We start from the raw sequence: 19,957 nt of genomic DNA, 5'->3' as shown, positions 1-19,957 counted from the left end.
AAATCATCACCAGTTTCCAATGAATGGCTTGGGGCCCTAATGAAATCAGACAGAAATTCCTGCCGAGTCTGGCCAAATCCAGGATTAGGAAAGCTCCAAGACAGACACAAGTGGGACAGGCCAATGAGACGCCACTAGCCTGGGATCTGGAGGCTCAGGGACACTCAGCCCCATCTCTAACGCGGTATCTCCAGGATGGGAATCGCCTTCCCCTCACCTGACTCCCGCGTCCGGCCCCGCACCACCTCGCTCCACGGCCCGGCCCCGACGGCGTTGAAGGCCTGCATCTGCAGCTCGTATTCCATCCACTCCTCCAGCTCCTCGATGGTGAATTCTCTCTCCAGCCGGTCACTGACGACTTGGGCCACTGCTGACGACTGGAGGTCTGAGCGCCAGTACTTAATCCTGTAGCCCACGGACTCAGGGTTCCCGTTGTACTGAGAATCCGGCAGGGGCTAGGAAGGAACGAGGGGTCGCGATGAGCTGACATCTCAGAACTGCCACCCTCACGGGTTGTAAGGGATGGGCCTGTCCTGTGAGGCCAACTCCGGGGAGGAGGTGTTCCTGGGGGAAATAGTCTTAGAAGCATCTACTTTAGTCTTCCCTGAAACTTTTGTTCTGTGAATTAAATGAAACCCTGTCAGTAACTTTGGCTGCATATAATTTCTTTTAATACATTTTGGCTTAATTTTGTGGGCAAACGTTCTGATTAAATATCAGGCTGGCTCTCTTACAAATATTGAGTATTGGTTCCATGTTGACCTAGCTTAAGGACTTAGAGTTCTGGCGTGAGGCACCACCAGCTTTCCTGCCCCAAGGAATATTCCTCAGTTCCAAGAAGAGAGTGAGTAATGCTACTAATTAATCAGATCTCCTGGGCTGGCCTGAGATCCAACACTAATTGTAAAATGCAATACTTTTTGGTTTGACGATGAGATTAGTTTTGACTAGGACAAAGGCGTGACTAAGGAACTCCTAAGCCCTGGATTAGTGTGTGCCCTGGCTAACTCAGGACCCGTGCGCCTCCGCCTCCCTTCTCACCCCCACTCACCACCCAGCGAAGCCGCAGGCTGGTCTCACTGGCAGTACGGACCGTGACGCTGGTTGGAGCCACGTCGGGTGGGGCCTGCAGGGTCTGGATGACCCGGGAAGACTGACTGTAGGGGCTCGGCCCAACAATGTTCACTTGCTTCATTCGAAATCTAAAGGAAAAACCACTGATGAGAGTCACGGCAAAGCAAAGGTAAGAAGGAAAAGAACGAAACCACAAAGGTGCTGACTGTTTCTCAAGGGAGGGCTCAGATAGGTGTCTACTCATATCATAAAGGCTATTGCTCAAGGACACCCTCTTTTCACCTGGTTTCATTAAAAGTGCAAATTGTGGCCAGGTGTGGTGGCTCACACCTGTAATCCTAGCACTAAGGGAGGCCAAGGCAGGCGGTGGCGGGGGATCAAATCCCAGCACTTAGGGAGGCTGAGGCAGGAGGCAGCGGGGGATCACCTGAGGTCAAGAGTTCCAGATCAGCCTGGCCAACATGGCGAAATCTCATCTCTACTAAAAATACAAAAATTAGCCAGGCGTGGTGGGTGGCGGGTGCCTGGAATCCCAGCTACTCAAGAGGCTGATGCAGGAGAATCGCTTGAACCAGGGAAGCAGAGGTTGCATGAGCTGAGATGGTGTCACTGCACTCCAGCCTGGGTGACAGAGCGAGACTCTGCCTCAGAAAAAAAAAAAAAATGCAAATTGCATATGTGCCCTTTTTCCCCTAAAAGCCTTCAAAGAAAGGTACAGGTACATCAGTTCTAACTGAACAATTTTAAATTTGCAAGTGAAATGTAGTTGGATGGATTGGGTGTCCAGAAATTGATGTCATCAGTTGCCCTGATTCAAGTTTAGGATAACCTCGAGGGGTTAAAGTGCAAGTAGCTATGGGACAGAATTGGAATGTCAGGATGTCACTACCAAAGGGCAGTTTTGAAGTCCAGCCTTTTAAATGATCAACGGCACTCTGCATGTCTTTTTCTGTTGGTTCAGGAGAAGAATGAGGGGTGAAAGGAAAATATCTTGAACCCCAAATCACTAAGCTACAAGGAAAACGCAAGCTGCGTTAGGGCAAACCTGCTTCTCATTCTCTTCAAAGTCATGCCTCTGCTCACTGAGATCAATGCAGATCTGATGGCCTCCTTTGGAAAGGCTCATCAGAAACTCAGAAGAATGGGACCCTTTGTCTCTCACCTATCTGTGACCTGCAAGCCCCCTCCCTGCTTGGAGTCTTCCTGCCTTTGCTTCAAGCTTTCCTGCCTTTCCAGACTGAACCAATGTTCACCTTGCATATATTGATTGATGTCTCATGTCTCCCTAAAATGTATAAAAGCAAGCTGTGCCCTGACCACCTTGGGCACATGTTGCCAGGATCTCCTGATGCTGGGTCACGGGTGCATCCTCAACCTTGGCAGAATAAACTTTGTCAGGTAACTGAGGCCTCTATCAGCTCACACCACACTCTGTGATTCCATCCAATGAGTAACTGTGAGACCTACAGCAAATCAGATGATCTCCGTTTCCTTAACTATAAAATGAGGTTGGAGTTCAATGTTCTCTAAAATCTACAGGAATGCTTTCAGTTCTGTCTCTTCTTTACACATACATAAACAATTATTTGAATTCAATTTACATACAAGAAAAATATCCCAAGTATGCACATATACATTTACTATAGAGGTTTCCCCAAATGTACCTGAGTTTCAGACAGGGACACTGATCTCTACTTACAGTTTCTGTTCTTTGAAATAATTATATAGCTTCAGTTAATTTCACATGGTAAGTCTTGAATCCCAACAGCTCATTTTAAGCTAAATGTTTTTCTTTAAAACCCAGTGTATTGTGTCCTGATTTGTCTGTTCTAAGCTTCTGAAGGATGTTAAAATGAATAGAAGCTAAATAGCATCTCTCATTAGGTTTTGTTTTTTTTTTTTAACTCTAACTTTGGTTTTGTGCCGGAAAGAAAAATTCTTCACAATGATGTAATTTCACCTTTTAGTCCCTGAATTAGTAATTCCTATTCTTTCATTCTCCAATCTTATGAAATGTTCCATCCTGGCAGAACAATGACATTATCAAACTCAACATCTGGTGATAACTGGAAATTCCATCTCCTTCAAAGGCCTTACGGGAAGTGATCACAGTACTAACAGCTCATAATCACCCTACCCTTTGTTAAGGCCAAGGATTTACTGCCCGGATCAGTTTTGGGGTTCAAGAAGCTAAAGGTTAAATGGCATGTTAATTGCTTGATAAGTGAGACTAGCAGCTCCTGGGCCCTGCTTGGGAAGGGGAGCAGAAGGATCTTCCTAGGACATCTGCTTTGTTTGCACACAGCACGTTAATAGTCCCAAGAGGTTGTGGAGTTTGGTAAAGTGCCACATCTCTGCTTCCTGTGGTTCTTGGTTATTCAGCCTAATATAATAACAGTGGGCCATTTCTATGGGGTGTTTTGCCAGCTGGTACTGATAGAAGGAGCCTCATGAGTCTAACATCTGCCTATCATCTCCCTTGGAATAACACCAAGCTATGCATCCCGCCTGCTCCTTAAGGCTTTTATGTACTGTTATTGCCACTAGGAAACATCTGATTTGCATACGTACAACTGGGTTTTACTATTGCCAACAGAAGGCACCTGCCTGGGCTGCCAGTGTTTCCTCCTGTAACAGCTTATCACTGCTGTTCTCACCTGTAGTGAGTGTAGGGTGTGAGGTTTGGGATCTCCAGCGTCTGGGCATCAGGCTCATTCTCCTCTTCATAGAGGGTGACCCACTCCTCCTCGTCGCCGATAGCTCCCACCTGTGCAGAGGGAGACGCTGAGATGGGCTGGACATGCCTTAGGGACTGAGGCTGCCATGTAGACCATGTGCACCTGCTGGTACCTGGTGAGCTGGACAGGGCTGCAAGGCGTCCCCACACCTGGGACAAGTTGAGTCCTGCACAACTCCCTCTTGTGCCTTGGAGATACAGGCTCTTGCTATGCCCACCATCAAGTCTGGGTGAGTTTTAGTCAAAAGCTCACAGTCAAGAACTGGGCCACAGAAGGACTGGACCCAAATAGTGAAACCCCTGGGAACAAACCTCTGAGGGCTTGGAGGCCATCAGTGATGGAGGGGACCTTCCATACCATCTCATCCTTCCTCCTGTTTGACAAGTGAGGGCTCAGAGAAAGCCTGGATAGGAAGACTTGGCCAGGACCATGGTAAGCAGTGACAGAGCTGTGGGCACAGCCTCGGGGTCCAGCTTTGACCCCAACCCTTTCTGCCCCAAACACACACCAAACAGACACCATTGCTGGCCCACGGCATAACGAAGGTCCTTAGGCAGGGAAGGACGAGTCTTCTGCCCTGGAAGCCAGATCGGCAAGCCCAGTCCCCTTAAGATTTAAAGAAACTGCCTCCTGGCAGTGTTGACGAGGGAAGAGCCACTCCCTTCAACAGAGACTTGCCTTTTCCGGGTCTGCTGGCGATGCCTGCAGGGTGCCCTCCAAGTTCCCCAGCTTCTTCCTCTCCCGAGTCTTTGCTCCTGCCCCATGGTCTGTCTCGTGCTAATTGGTTTACTCCCTGTCTGGGAGCTCCACACCATCACCCTGCTCAGTAGCACTTTCATTTCCCCTAATCTGACCCCGAGCCCCACCTCTCACTCATCCTTGTGCTTTTAAGAAACCCGAGTGCCAGTGCCGCTTCTACTGCCACTGCCCCAAGCTGACCACGTCCCTCTCTCCCCCTTGATGGTGCCACACAAGCTGCGCCAGCTAGGGAGCCACGGGAGAGACAGCCACGGCCTTGTGCCCACCAGGAGAGCCCTGGAGCTCATCTTTGGAGATCTCTGCAGCCCCATCACAAGCAAACTCTGATTTCGTGTGGCCGTGTGGCTCTGGGGGACCCAACGGACACAGAGAAGGCCGGCTGCAAGCATGGAGAGCATGTCAGGACAAACTGGCTGCTGGAGTGGGATTGGCCTGGGGCCTGGTGCATTTAACACTTCGTAAGTGGCTTAAATGACAGGATAGGAAACGTGCTCACTAAGTGTGCAGAGGAAACCAAGGTGGTGGGTGGCCAAGTCTTGGGAGGGTGGCAGGAGAATTCAAAATGACCTTGGTAAACTGGTGACACGGATGCAGAGGAGACTGTGTAAGCAGGCGTGCTGGTGGCTTGCTTCCTAGAGAACTCGAAAGGCAAAGCGCAAAACTCTCAACGCTCTCAGCTGAAAACATCCACATGGTCCGTGGCTCCTCCCAAAGTTACACACAGTCACCGCATAAGCCAGCAACTCCGCCCCCAGCCATTGACCCAAGAGAACAGACAACAGGTGTCTTAACAGATACCTGCAGGCACATGCTCCTAGTGCACTAGTCACGACAGTCAAAGCCGTGAACAAGGCAAACGCCCAGCACTGAGTGGATAAACAAAAGGACTCTCTGCACCATGGAACAGGATTCAGCCATAGAAAGGAACAAAGCACCCACACCTGCTACCACATGGACAAATCTCAAAACATGATTGATGCAAAGCTAAGCAAGCCGGACCCAAAGTCCATGCGCCGCACGATTCCAGTTTACGAAATGTCCAGGATCTTTCAATCCATTGAGACAGAATGCAGGTTGGTGGTTGCCAGGGGATGGGGAGAGGAGGGGAGGGGAAGTGACTGCTATTGGGTATGAGGTCTCTTTGTGGCGTGATAAAAATGTTTTGGAACTAGACAGACGTGGTGGTTGCACAGCACTGGGAATCTACTAAGTTGTGAATGGTATTCTTTAAAATGGTTAATTTTATGTGAGGTGAATTTCACCTCAACGAAAAAAAGAAACAATAAAATGAAATGTAGAATGACTGGCCAAAAATATTTGGTAGAGAACGAGCTGGAGGTCAGCGTACATAATGAATAGCCCGGAAGTCGGCAAAACCACAGGGTGGTGTAATTAGGAAAAGACTGTGCAGCTTGCACAGCCAGAAGCAAAGGGGGCAAGTCCTCTGGCACCAAAGTGAGCCAGTTCTCAGCACTGGGTAGCCATCGAAACCCTCAAATCCTCACTTCAGAGACACAGAAAACAAGAGTTATGTGGATAGATTAAGGTTCCACAGAACACTCATCTTGGAGAAGGGAAGGGTCTAGGCGAACCTGGGGTTGGACTAGCTCTTGAGTCAGACAGGACTGAGGCCTCCCTATCCCCCATCAGGGCCCATGGCAGCTGCCTTCCTCCATCACGTCTGTGAAGAGGGAAAGGACCCAGGAGCACAATGCTGAGACTGGAACCATCCAATCCTAACGGGCAAAAGAGAATGAACTTCACGATCCGGGGATCTCAGAGGAGCTCACTCAGGTTGGCTTGAAAGCTCTGGCCCCGGCACAGTGTCTAGTGGAGAGGGGCCGTGCGATATTTATCTATGCAACTGATGCATAAATGGGCCCACCCATAAGCTAGGAAGCCAGAGGATATTATTCCAGCCTATGTTACGCTGAAAGAAGCTGAGGCCCAGAAAAAGAGTGATTCATTCAAGGTCACCAAATGTTTGTCACACATCAGCACAGCTCACGACACCTTACAGGCCTCCAGGTAATGGAGAACACACACCACAGCACAGAGGGAAGGGCAAGCAAGACGAGCTGCTCAGGCTTCCGTGGGAGGCCCCTGGCTGCCTGGGCAATGTCTCAGGGGAGGAGATGGGGGTCGTGGGCGGGCTGGGACCAGATACTGGGGAGTGCGGAGGACCAAGCCCCGCATTTTTTCAGTTGGATTTTACTGGGTGCAAAGTGCCTCCCTGTTGAATGCTGGCCCTGTGGCATGGTGAGGCGGTTTCAGAGTCCTCAGTGACTTAGGTGGGCTCCTCTTAGTGAAACCAGTCCTCTGGGTGTTAAACCAAAGCACTGGGCGATTTCATGGAAAATACGTTTTGTTTGTTTGTTTAAAAAAAAAAAAGAAGAAGAAAGGAAGAAAAAGGGATGACTTCCATTTCAGGCCGTCAATTTAGCACCTTTTATCAATCACGTATAAGCACTAAGGAAAGAGCCAGCAGTCAGGGCGCACGTGGCTCACGTGCGTAGCTCACGGTGCCAAGGGACCGGTGGGCGCTTTTCCCGGCAGCCTCCTGCCTTCCGGGTCCTTGCCTGGTCTGTGCATGTGTGAGGGGGAAACAGACGCCTGGCAGGTTCAACTTACTCTCCAAGACCCCAAGCTGCACTGCGGACGCTCATTCACCTTTGCTAAGCGACTCCAAGTCTCCTTCCTCTGGTTGGCCCCTGCAGCCCCACCCTCCCCACCCTGGATGTGTGTTTTCAGCTGCCTGAGGGAGTAATAAACAAGACTGAGGAACGCTGGGGTCCTGGGCGGGGGCTCTGCCTAGAGCTCCCTGCCCTTCACTGGCCTGGATGCTCGGCATGTATGGATTCAGTCTGTCTGGCTGCTTTCCTGGCCCCAGAAGCATTCACCTGAGGCCTGGGGGCTTCCTGACCCTGTGGGCTCCCTCATCTTGTTCAGGCACTGGGCACTCAGGGCAGGCTCTCGGCCACAGGGGCTGCTGCGGGGTCAGCGGTGGTCAGGGCAGTAGCTCTGGGATTCAGGACTGTTCCACCCCCATGACCAAGAGGAATGAAAGAGAACCAGTAAGGCCTCGGAGGCTGCCCGGGAGAGAAAGGCATGCGCCGCGTTGAGAGAGCAGGAGAGTTGGGGAAAGCACAGCAAGAGGCAGCCAGGCTCATCGGGTTTCTTTGAGAACGCTGGGCGTGCGGCTCCCTCTGCAGAGATGCTGGGAAACCACTGCACGGTCAGAAATGGGGGCCGGCCGGGTGCGGTGGCTCACGCCTGTAATCCCAGCACTTTGGGAGGTCGAGGTGGGTGAATCACAAGGTCAGGAGATTGAGACCATCCTGGCCAACATGGTGAAACCCTGTCTTTCCTAAAAATACAAAAAAGGCGTGGTGGTGGGTGCCTGTAGACCCAGCTACTTGGGAGGCTGAGGCAGGAGAATGGCATGAACCTGGGAGGCGGAGCTTACAGTGAGCTGAGATCATGCCACTGCACTCCAGGCTGGGCGACAGAATGAGGCTCCGTCTCAAAAAAAAAAAAAAAGAAAGAAACGGGGGTCAGTGGGGCGGCTGATCTCCACTTCACTTCATCCTTTCCCCCAGGAGAGCCTGAGGAGGGAGCCATTCCTAGGCCCTGTGGCCATTCTCCATGAGATGACCCCCTCACCTGCCTTCTGAGCAGCGAGTGTCTGGTTATCTACAGGACTGTTGTTTTGCTGAGCATAAAACAGTTTCAGGGCCAGGATTAATGGATTGGGAGAAGGGTGGACCACTGAAAGTGGCAGCCAAGGTCAAACCCCCTGCCCTTCCCGCCCAGTGCCTGGTCTCCCTTTTTGAAAGATGTCGATTGGAACAGGTGCCAAATGATTGGGGAACCCAGGCAGGTGCCACATGGCTCCATTAGGCTCTGCCTGCACTTCCTCCTGCAGCCACGGTTTGTCATTACCTGGAGGCATCACGCAGTCTCCAACACCTGTCCCCCTGCACCACTCTTCCCCCTCTCAGAGTGTGTCTGCTCCTTCCACCCCTCCTCTCTGCAACTGGCTGACTCCTTTGGAATCTGGAGAGCATCCGGGCCTTTGGGAAGCCTCTGAACAGCATCCCTCTTAGCCTCTCACTGCCCCTGCCAGGCTGCCAGAATCTATGTCCTAATTCTGTACTCCTATACCCTCTTCAGAGTACCCCCAGCACAGTGCAGATCATTGTCAAAGCATTCATTTAAAAACACAACTCCCAGGCCGGGCGTGGTGGCTCATGCCTGTAATCCCAGCACTTTGGGAGGCTGAGGTGGGTGGATCACGAGGTCAAGAGATCAAGACCAGCCTGGCCAACACGGTGAAACCCCATCTCTACTAAAAATACAAAAATTGGCTGGGTGTGGTGGCACGTGCCTGTAGTCCCAGCTACTCAGGAGGCTGAGGCAGGAGAATTGCTTGAACCAGGGGGGTGGAGGTTGCAGTGAGCTGAGATCATGCCACTGAACTCCAGCCTGGCGACAGAGTGAAGGTCCATCTAAAACAAACAAACGAACAAACAAAAAACAAAAAATATAACTCATGGCCAGGCGCAGTGGCTCACACCTGTAATCCCAGCACTTTGGGAGACCAAGGCAAGTGGATCACCGGAGGTCAGGAGTTCAAGATCAGCCTGGCTAACATGGTGAAACCCCGTCTCTGCTAAAAATACAAAAATTAGCTGGGCGTGGTGGCACGTGCCTGTAATCCCAGCTACTTGGGAGGCTGAGGCAGGAGAATTGCTTGAACTTGGGAGATGGAGGTTGCTGTGAGCTGAGATTGTGCCTCTCCACTCCAGCCTGGGAGACAGAGTGAGACTTCATCTCAAAAGAATAAATAAATAAATAAATAAAAACACAACTCCTGGGAGACATGGCAGGAGGATCTCTTGAGCCCAGGAGTTCAAAACCAGCCTGGGCAACAGAGGGAGACCCCATCTCTACAAAATAATTAAAAAAAAAATTAGCCAGGCATGGTGGCACAGCCCATAGTTCCAGCTACTCAGGAGGTTGATGCAGGGGGATCATTAGAGCCCAGGATGTCAAGGCTGCAGTGGCTATGATCACACCACTGCACTCCAGCCTGGATGACAGAGTGAGACCCTGGCTCAAAAACAAATAAATAAATACATACATGCATACAAATTCTCATACAAATACATAGTGTGTGTCAAAGATTTATTTCACTCATTAATGAGGAACTAGTAAGATGGTAAAACTAGTTCGGAGGGGAATATATTTCAAAGTATGGAGAGTGAAAGAAAGAAACAATGCTCAATAAGATCAAAAAGTTAGAAATAAAACCGGCTATGAGAGCAATATAACCGTGACCTCTGGCTTTGCAACTTACAATCTTCTATGAGGTAGCATCTAACTTCACAGAGTCTGGGCCAAATCAACAAACAGTAAGTCAAACACAATTACCTTCTTTAACGTGATGGCCCCTAGCAGGTTTATTAAAGCAGGCTCTAGGCCAGGTTCAGTGGCTCACGCCTATAATCCCAGCACTGTAGGAGGCCAAAGTGGGAGGTTTGCTTGAGTCCAGGACTTCGAGACCAGCCTGGGAAACGTGGTGAGACCCCATTCTCTATAAAACATACAAAATCTAGCTAGGTGTGGTGGTACACGCCTGTAGTCCCAGCTACTCTGGAGGCTGAGGCAGGAGGATCGCTTGAGCTCTGAGGGTCTAGGCTGCAGTGAGTGTTGACTATGCAACTGCACTCCAGCATGGGCCACAGAGGGAGACCCCCGTCTCAAACACAAACAAGCAGGGCTCTAGTACTGCAGTCAGCAAACTCCGGCCCAGGGGCCGAATCTGGCCCATTTCCTGTTTTTGTAAACAAAGTTTTATTGGAACACAGCCACTCTCACTGGTTTGTGTGGCTGCTGGCCACTTTCATGCTTTTGCAGCCAAACTGCAGAGCTGGAACTGAGAGCGTCTGACCTGGAAAGCCTCAAGTATTCACTATCGGGACCTTTACAGAAAGTGTGGCAAGCCCTGCTGGAGCGCACCACCCCCACCGCACTGACTCCTCCTCGGCGGCTGAGTCCTTTTACCACACGTGTCATCACTTCTGGCTGCTTGTGGACTTGCCCTGAGGCAAGGTCAGGGTCTCACGCATCCCTGCACCTCCAGCATCTCTTCCAGGGTCCAGCCTCGACTTGGTGTTTAATGCATGAACGAATTTACAAATCAACATGCGAATGATTTAAAAATCAGTACTGAAAATGGGTTGCTTTACACGGAGCTCCAAAACAAATGATCACCAAAAATGTAACTACACTTAGCGACCTCTAGGGGAGAAACTGAAATTTCTATAATAAAAGGTTTACATTTTTGTCTGGAGAGACCAGGACTTTTTCGTGAGAGACAGGAGTTCTTTAACCCTGGCTGGGCTCCTCTGGCTCTCTAGTTAGATTTCAAGGCCAAGAAAGAATGTTCTAGAAGCAACTGGGTGCTCACTAACAATGTGCTGACGTAGAGGGAGGCAGAATTCTTTAAAGATAAAACAAATCAAAGCTCTGTGCAGGGCCGGGCGCGGTGGCTCACGCCTGTAATCCCAGCACTTTGGGAGGCCGAGGCAGGTGGATCACAAGGTCAGGAGATTGAGACCATCCTGGCTAACATGGTGAAACCCAGTCTCCACTAAAAATACAAAAAATTCTCTGGACGTGGTGGCGGGCGCCTGTAGTCCCAGCTACTCCGGAGGCTGAGGCAGGAGAATGGCGTGAGCCCGGGAGGCGGAGCTTGCAGTGAGCCGAGATCGCGCCACTGCACTCCAGCCTGGGTGACAGAGCGAGACTCTGTCTCAAAAAAAAAAAAAAAAGCTCTGTGGGGAAGCTGGGATTTTGAAGGGCTTTTTTTTTTTTTTTTTTAACTTTTTTTAAGGCTAATAAACAGTACTTTACAATACTTCGGACAAAGGCAGAAATGGCATCTATTTCAAATGCCACCCGGTAGGGGCGGTCCTTCAGGCCTATTAGGGGCGCTGTCTGTCTGTTATACCCACGGGGATGCTGCCGCCCGCCATGCACCCCCGGCTTGCCCACTCCCAGGTCTGGCCGGGGTTTGGCGCCAGCGGGCTAGGAGGCTTGGTCTGTTTGTGCACATGAGATCTGGCCTCTGGAAAAACTGGTGGAAACTGGTGGGCAGGGCAGGACCAGGAACACCCCTGCTGGGAGGCTCTGGTGGCCATGATGAGCTCAGCATTCTGGAGGCCAGGGTCAATGGCTGCTCAGAGGACAGTCATTAACCTCATCCCAAAGGTAATTTTGCACATAGAGAGGAAGCAGACAAGGTGCAGCTGCGTGTGGGGAGGGGAGGAGGGACGTGAGGAGGTGGCCCCCCTCCATCCAGAGCTAAGAGGAGGAGAAAAAGATGCTCCAGAACCCCTTCCATGGAAAGCTGCCAAGCCAAGCGCACCCTGCCCAGCTGAAACTCTGGTGTCAGCAGGAAAACTTGCACGTCTAGCAACTTCCACAGACACTGAGTACCCCTGCTTCTGAGGGCTGCTCCCCGTGCCCACCACAGCCAAATGAAACCTCCTGAGAGGAGGTGGCTGGAGGGCCCCTGCAGAGGGAGGGACAGATGGGGGCTTCTGGTAAAGGCACAGGAAACCAGGAAGGCCCAGAGGCCAGTTCCCTCAAACAAATCGCAGAGTTTGCACACCTGATGAGCCGGCAGGGGACTCGACGCTGTGCTGCATTTATCTTCACTCCCAAGGAAGCTTCAGGCTTTGAATCAGCCCAGCTCTAGATTCCCAGCCCTTCCCTTGGGACTTCTGTCTTTCCGGGTTGTCATTGTTTTGTCTTTACTGTTTAATATTCTTTGGATCTTCAGAGGCAGAAGGGCTGTGGAGTGATGGGCTTTGTCCCCTGATCCTGAGCTCCATGCTTGGGTTCCCAGGGTGCTGGCTCTCTTGCTCTCCCTCCACTTCCCATCTGGCCCTTTCTCTGCCCCTCCTGAGTGTGTCCTTGCCTCCTCTTTCTTCTCTCTTGCATGGCCTCCTTCCTAGGCCCCTTCCTGTCCCTCCACAAGAAGACAGAGACCTGGGTGCGGGACCTCCTTCCTACCGACCACAGGCAGACGCTTCTGGGCTTCAGCAGCTCACATGTGACAGCCTCACCCCAGAACCGCGATCTTTCTCCCAAGACGGGCTCCACCTGTGGAAGGCTCTATTTCTGGTCACGACACCATCGTCCTCTGTCATCAAGGGTCACTGCTCCTTCTGTCACCCCTCCCCTGCTGCACATGGTGGGGTCTCCTCCACAGCCTCTTGCATTTGCTTGATTTCAGTGGTAGGACCCTGATGTAGAAGCTCCCAACCTCTTGCTTGAACTATTTTGACAGATCGGTGAGTTTTAAAAAATGCAAATTTTTCGGCCGGACGCGGTGGCTCACGCCTGTAATCCCAGCACTTTGGGAGGCCGAGGCGGGTGGATCATGAGGTCAGGAGATCGAGACCATCCTGGCTAACACGGTGAAACTCCCATCTCTACTAAAAACACAAAAAATTAGCCGGGCATGGCGTGGTGGCGGGCACCTGTAGTCCCACCTATTCAGGAGGCTGAGGCAGGAGAATGGCGTGAACCCGGGAGGCGGAGCTTGCCGAGATCGCGCCACTGCACTCCAGCCTGGGCGACAGAGCGAGACTCCGTCTCAAAAAAAAAAAAAAAAAAATGCAAGTGTCCTTGCTACCTTAAAACAAACAAACCAAAGGGTCAGGGCTGCCCAACTGTTGGTTTTCGGGGCCCAGGCAAGGCGGCCTCTCTGGCAACCAGTGCGGAGAGCACAGGCCTAAAGGAGACCCCTATGTGCACCTCCGCATAGGCCTGCCTTCCCCCGTCATGCACCCTGCAGGGTTCGGCCTGGGGCAGGCCTCAGAGTGCTCTGGACCTTGGGGCTCACAGCCACAGGGAAGGAGGGGCAGATGAGTCTGGGGTCCTTGTTAACCCACAGGCCCCTAGCTCATCCATCTCACCCGACTCCAATTCACGGCTCTTGCTGTGCCGAGCGGTCCAGCCTCCCTCTCCAGGCCCACGGGTGCCTGGTGCCCTCCTACACCACCTTCCCCACTAGGCGACTGTGCTGACCCTCCACAGACTGGGCGGCTTACAAGCAATGGGAGTTCATTTCCTCACAGCGCTGGGACTGATGGGACCAGGGGGTCAGCCTGGGTGGGTCCCGGTGAGGACTCCCTTCCAGGCTGGGGACGGCCAAATGCCCCTGTGTCCTCACATGGTGGAAGGAGAGGGGCACTCATCGCATTGGTGAGGGCTCCACCCCATGACCCCATCCCCTCCTAAAGGCCTGCTGACACCCTCGCCTTGGGGGTGAGGATTTCAGCACAGGAATTGGGGGCACAGTCAGTCCACAGCGCCTGGTGTCTGCCTTAGCTCCCCCTGTGCTCTCTGCATTCTGGCCAGTTTGTTCACATCCCCAAGTGTGTCCCCCGAAACAGCCTTCCCGCCCAACCCCATGCCCTGAAGGAACCAGCTCCTTCATAAAGCCCTTCTCCTGGAGGCCATGTCTGCCCCACATGGCCCCTACCCCAGGAGCCCAGGGCCCTGTCTGAGCTGAGCCCTGCAACCTCCCCATCTGCATCTGTCCCTCCCTCCCATCAGCTCTGATCCCTCTCAAGGGGAAACAGGGACGTTGACACTCCCTGTGCCACACGTTGGGTGATTCCCTGCTAGTATTTCTAAATTCCTGAAAGGCTGGTGAGGACTTCTGCTCCGTTGCCCAGGAAGGGGCGTGAGGAGAGCAGCAGCAGCTCCTCGGCCAAAATCTCTGGGGCGTGAGGCCTGGCTGGGCCTACGTCCAAGAGACACTGAGCTCCTCAGACTTCCTGTCCACACAGCGACGACCAAAATGTCACCCTAAAGGGTTGTCAAGAGCCCCCAGTGGGACGAGGTCAGCCCCGGACACTCTGGCACATGCCAGCGAGCTCCGTGACCAGCAGCCTCGGTTTCTTAGGGGTGCTTTTAGACAAAAACAAGCCAGCCCCCAAGCACGGCCTTTCCCACCAGCTGCGGCTCCCCTTGGGCCATCTCCCATCACATCCCGCTCACACACGCCCCACTCTGTGCCTGCTTGGCCCTGCCCACGGTGCATTAGCCACCACTTCCACTGGACCTGGCACACCTGGGCCTGGCTGGCCCTGAAGAGATGGCCCTCCCAGGGTGAGCCAGTTCCCAGAGACAGCAAGCAGCTCACCTGGAGGTAGTACCTTTTGTACCTAGAGCCCAGTCCCACCTCGTCCTCTGTGAGCACTCACACTCAGGGCTTCATGCCTCTGTCCTGTCACTGGGGCTGGGCACCTGATAGCAGGAATAGCCCCCTGCCCCAGAGCCCGCTGAGACTGTGACACCAGGCAGTCCTAGCCTTGCCTGGCCCGGCCCTTCCCTCAGAAGCCACAGCAGAGGCTCCTGCCACAGTCCCCTCCTCCTCTGCCTCCTGACCCACCCGGTGCTTCTGCACACGGCCCTGCATGGCATTCCCTGCCCCCTCCCCTTGAGATCTGTCAGCAACAAGCCGTCTTTCCAATGCCATTTGTCTCTCGATCTGTTGGCATCACCGTTCCCAAATAAAAATAAGATCTACACTTTAAAACGACAGGTGTTGTGCGACTTTCTAACTCTGAGCCTTTCATTCCTCTCTTCTCTGTGCCTGGAATGTCTTCCTTCCCATCGAAAGACTGTGTCCCCTTCAAGGTCCAACCTGAGTCTCACCTCCTCTGCAGAGCCTTCCTGGCTGACCCTGCTCACTCATTTGCTTTCACATACTCCCCTGGCCATAGATCATTACAACAATTCTCACGAGTCTCATGTGTACCAAAATTTAGACTACATTTGTGGCCGGGCACAGTGGCTCACACCTGTAATCCCAGCACTTTGGGAGGCTGGGGCAGGAGGATCGCTTGAGCTCAGGAATTTGAGACCAGCCAGGGCCACATAGGGAGACCCCATCTCTACCAAAAAAAAAAGGGCATGGTGGTGTGCTCCTGTAATCCCAGCTACTCGGGAGGCTGACGCGGGAGAATTGCTTGAGCCTGGGAGGTTGAGGCTGCAGTGAGCCAAGATTGTGCCACTGCACTCCAGCCCGGGTGACAGAGCGAGACCCTATCTCAAAACAAAAAAAAAGAAAAAACCGAGTACATTTCCATCCTCCCTCTCACATCCCTCCTCCTGAAAATTGTGAATTCTTGGAGGCAGAAACTAAAAGGTTTTCACCTTAGTAATCTAATCTGTAGCATGATACCTGGAACAATAAAATCTATAAAACAGTAGGTGCTTAATAAGTGTTTGCTGGGTGAATGGGCGAATGAAGGAAAGAAATATAAAACCTAATGGCTGGAAAAATGAAACGCACAGGCAAATCTAAAAAAATCCAACAAGAGAATTAGGATGAAGGAATCGGAGCAGGGAATGGTCCTCGGAAAGAATGGGGAAATATGAGTCTCATAAAATTTAATTTGTTTTGACGGTTGTGATTTATACACACGTTGACCTCTATTTTTCGAAAATGACATTTGTGGTAAAACACTTCCTTCGGTCCCACTTGAGTTGTCACTTATGCTGCAGTATTTTCCTCTCCTGTGGTAGTTTTAAAGGTCCCATAATAGGGCCTCAACGGATCTGACAGACGAATGAACAAAAAGGCCCCTTTTCCACCATTCATCTCATACAGATTTTGTATGCTGGTTGAGGAATAAGAGCGAAAAGCCACTGTGATGGTGTTATTATGGACAGTCGAGCAACCAAGAAACATTCTGAGATTTCTGAGTATGTATGTCATTGTCACCTGTCTCCCCAGCACCTAAACGCTTAGGCAGAGACATTACACCTGAACAAAAAATGAGGCCCGTCTAGGCAAATTTACCCAGATGACCGTGGCATTACGGAAGGAGTCATTAGGGCCGATGACAGCTCCCCTGTGCATGTGCGACTGACTATTCAGAGATAATGTCACTCTTGTTCCTCCTATTATGAAAAAGAAATTCAACTACAGTCAGGGTTTATTACGACCGAAATGCTGACAGATACTTATCCAAAGGGCCACAGACAGGTCTCACGTCCTCCCATGATGAGGGAAGGAGGAGACAGAAGTAGTGATGAGAAACCCCCAGCCCCAGATCTTGAAGTGATGAGGTAAAAGCATTTGGCTTATGAACCTGCAGGAGACGAGCACGCTAGAATTTCTCCCTGCAGAGGTAACAGGTGGCCAGGTGGACAGTGAAGTCAATCAAGGTTGGAAACTTTATTGGGCCTTGGGCGGCCCAATATGTCTGTCTGGGGCTATGTCTGTCCCGGATGGCATGTGTGCGATGCCCTGTCCACCTGCTCACAGGCGCTTCCTGGCATGATGCCTTCCTTCTATGCAGCAGGCCCTATTCCGGGTGCAAGGGGAGATGCGGCACTGTTCAGACAAAGTCCCTGCTCTCACTGAGCTTGTGTTCCTGGGAGGACAAAGACGGTAACCACATAATAAATAAATACAGGACGTTACTATACCAAACACAGCAACCTGAGAGCCCCCGGCCATACAGGAGCTGTTTGCTTCCTGACCCAGGTGAGCCCCTCACCCAGAGCCGGTCCAGGCCGTCTTGCCATCTTTGTTTGCTGCGAGGTGGGGTGGGGCAGGAACAGGCCAATGCCTCTGCAGAGACGGGCTGCTCCTGACCCTCTGCCCGGCTGGGTGAAGACTGGGAACCCAGTGTCCTGGGTGAGAAGCCTCCTTGCTGTTCCTAAAGTCAGTTTCTACCAGGAAAAAGAGATGGGGACTGCTGGATTTGCCATTTTCAAGCTGTGTGAGTTCATGGTTCTGCTTGAGTGCACTGTGAGTAGCACCAGCCTGACTCTCCACTGCCACTGTGGGTGTTCGAGCCCAGGCTGTCTCTTCCTGGGCTACAGATCCTTACAGTCACTGGGGACTTCGCAGACCTGGGTTCTCTGACCACGGCGACCCCCATGGGGGTTTCAGTGTCCCCGGCCCCTGAATCTCAGCTCCTGCGTGGCGCTCATCCTGCCTGAACCTGCCCTGCTGGCCTCCGCTTGGTTTCCCAGGTATTTTCTAGGACAGGGCCCTGCACACTCCACATGCCTCCCTCTGGGGAAGGAGGTCTTTCCTCTGAAGGTCACAGTGTCTCAAGCAGCCTTCTTGGATGCTAAACACTTGCCTTAACTTCATTATTTTTATTATTAGGAACCTCCATTTATTAAATGTCTAATATGTGCTAGTCCCATGCTAAAACGTTAAATGAACTGCTGGTCTCTGAATTTTATGATGAAGAAACTGAGGCTTACAGAGGTCCCACAACCCATCCCGGTATGGTTGGCCCCCAGCCTCTGTTCTCCATCCTCTGCCAACCAGCCAGCTCTCAGGGACCATCCCCCACACCCCTAACAACCACTGCCGGGAGGGTGGCTCGTTGCTAAGGTGCCTAAAGTTCCTCTCTTTTGCTGGTTTTACCAGGTAATAATCTCACTTTCCCCTGGCCTTGCCTGTGGCCACACAAATCCACGCAGGTCCCAGAGCTGGCTCTGCCCTGCCACAGCCAGGCCTGGTTCCAGACGGAATGCTAGCAGCATTAAAGGTAGAGTGAGGGGATCTGAGTGTCTTATTCCAGGAGCCTCTGGGATTTCTAAGCCTTGACATTGCCTGATGTGCTTATAAACGCTGTGGACTTTTGAAGAGAGGAAAGCAAATCACAGAAAAGACACACACGGGAAAGTGGACGCTTTATAGCTACATTTCAGGACAGGTCTCTACCCACATGTCCACACTGCCTATTTTTCAAAGGAAGATCCTCATAATGAGATGGAGCAGGAACCCTTCTTAGGGACTGGTGGGCCCCCAAACATGGAAATAAAGAAAAATCTTGAGTTCCTTCAAGGGAAATTCCAGGCACCTAGCTAGCCCCGAGAAGTAAATGAGCAAGGCTGGGTGCGGTGGCTCACACCTGTAATCCCAGCACTTTGGGAGGCCAAGGCGGGCAGATCACCTGAGGTCAGAAGTTCCAGACCAGCCTGGCCAACATGGCGAAATCCCATCTCTACTAAAAATACAAAAAATTAGCCACGTGTGGTGGTGGGCGCCTGTAATCCCAGCTACTTGGGAGGCTGAGGCAGCAGAATCGCTTGAACCCAGGAAGTGGAGGTTGCAGTGAGCTGAGATCGCGCCACTGCACTCCAGCCTGTGAGACAGAGCGAGACTCCGTCTCGGAAAAAAATAAATAAATAAATAAAAATTAAAAATAAATAAATAAAGGAGCAGCTTGACAAACAAGAAGGTAAAAGTAGCTGAAAACAATAGCCAAGGAAGCTAGAGTCAGGAGATGCTTGGTTCCCAATAGAAACTAAAGTGACATCTTACCATATGTCCCTGAGTTGTTTTTCAGAAACCCGGACTCCCACCAAATGGGTTGCCTACGCAGGTCCGCTACACATAGACCTCAGATATGGGGGAGCTTAGGAAGACCTCAGATATGGGGGAGCTGAGGAAGACCTCAGATACGGGGGAGCTGAGGAAGAGCTCAGATACGGGGGAGCTGAGGAAGAGCTCAGATACGGGGGAGCTGAGGAAGAGCTCAGATACGGGGGAGCTGAGGAAGAGCACAGATACGGGGGAGCTGAGGAAGAGCTCAGATATGGGGGAGCTGAGGAAGAGCTCAGATATGGGGGAGCTGAGGAAGAGCTCAGATATGGGGGAGCTGAGGAAGACCTCAGATATGGGGGAGCTGAGGAAGAGCTCAGATATGGGGGAGCTGAGGAAGACCTCAGATATGGGGGAGCTGAGGAAGAGCACAGATATGGGGGAGCTGAGGAAGAGCTCAGATATGGGGGAGCTGAGGAAGACCTCAGATATGGGGGAGCTGAGGAAGACCTCAGATACGGGGGAGCTGAGGAAGAGCTCAGATACGGGGGAGCTGAGGAAGAGCACAGATATGGGGGAGCTGAGGATGGAACTCTGACCTCTGCTGTTTGTTCTAAATTTCTTCCTAAGGAGCCTGGAGGAAGTCACACCCTCAGGCCAGAGCTAATGTTCTTTTCTGCTGATCCAAAATGTTTCGACAAAGCTTCACCCCCTTAACCGATCAAAGATCAGAAAATCTTTGAATTTACCTATAACCTGTGGGTTCCTGCTTTAAGATGTCCTTTTAGGTAAAACCAACGTGTCACCTCCGTGTCCTGATGCTTGACTCTGCCTGAAGCCTCTGCCTCTCTGCCTTTATAGATCCTTACTGTAAGCCATAGGGGAGGTCAGGTCTTAGGCATGAGTGACCTGATTCTCCTGGCCTGGTGCCCTGAAAGACACACCTCACTTTCTCTCGCTGCAATCCTGATGTCAATGGTTTGGCTTTGCTATGCCAGGCAGG

General features: G+C 51.8%; 1 protein-coding gene across 3 annotated transcripts in view; it reads right to left on the bottom strand.

Moving 5' to 3' along the window:
• The window catches only part of SDK1 (sidekick cell adhesion molecule 1), a 965,237-nt gene that overhangs the window by 150,644 nt on the left and 794,636 nt on the right, over nt 1-19,957 (bottom strand). For all 3 annotated transcript variants that reach the window (XM_055346825.2, XM_055346826.2, XM_055346828.2), the window contains 3 exons: nt 3,732-3,841; nt 1,052-1,202; nt 218-455 (listed from right to left, as the gene is read on the bottom strand). In XM_055346825.2, coding sequence (XP_055202800.1) covers nt 218-455; nt 1,052-1,202; nt 3,732-3,841 — 499 coding nt within the window. The remainder of the gene's footprint in view (nt 1-217; nt 456-1,051; nt 1,203-3,731; nt 3,842-19,957) is intronic.

Source organism: Gorilla gorilla, chromosome 6 (genome assembly GCF_029281585.2).
Source record: "Gorilla gorilla gorilla isolate KB3781 chromosome 6, NHGRI_mGorGor1-v2.1_pri, whole genome shotgun sequence".
NCBI classification, from domain to species: domain Eukaryota; kingdom Metazoa; phylum Chordata; class Mammalia; order Primates; family Hominidae; genus Gorilla; species Gorilla gorilla.
This window is presented reverse-complemented; position numbering and strand designations above follow the sequence as displayed.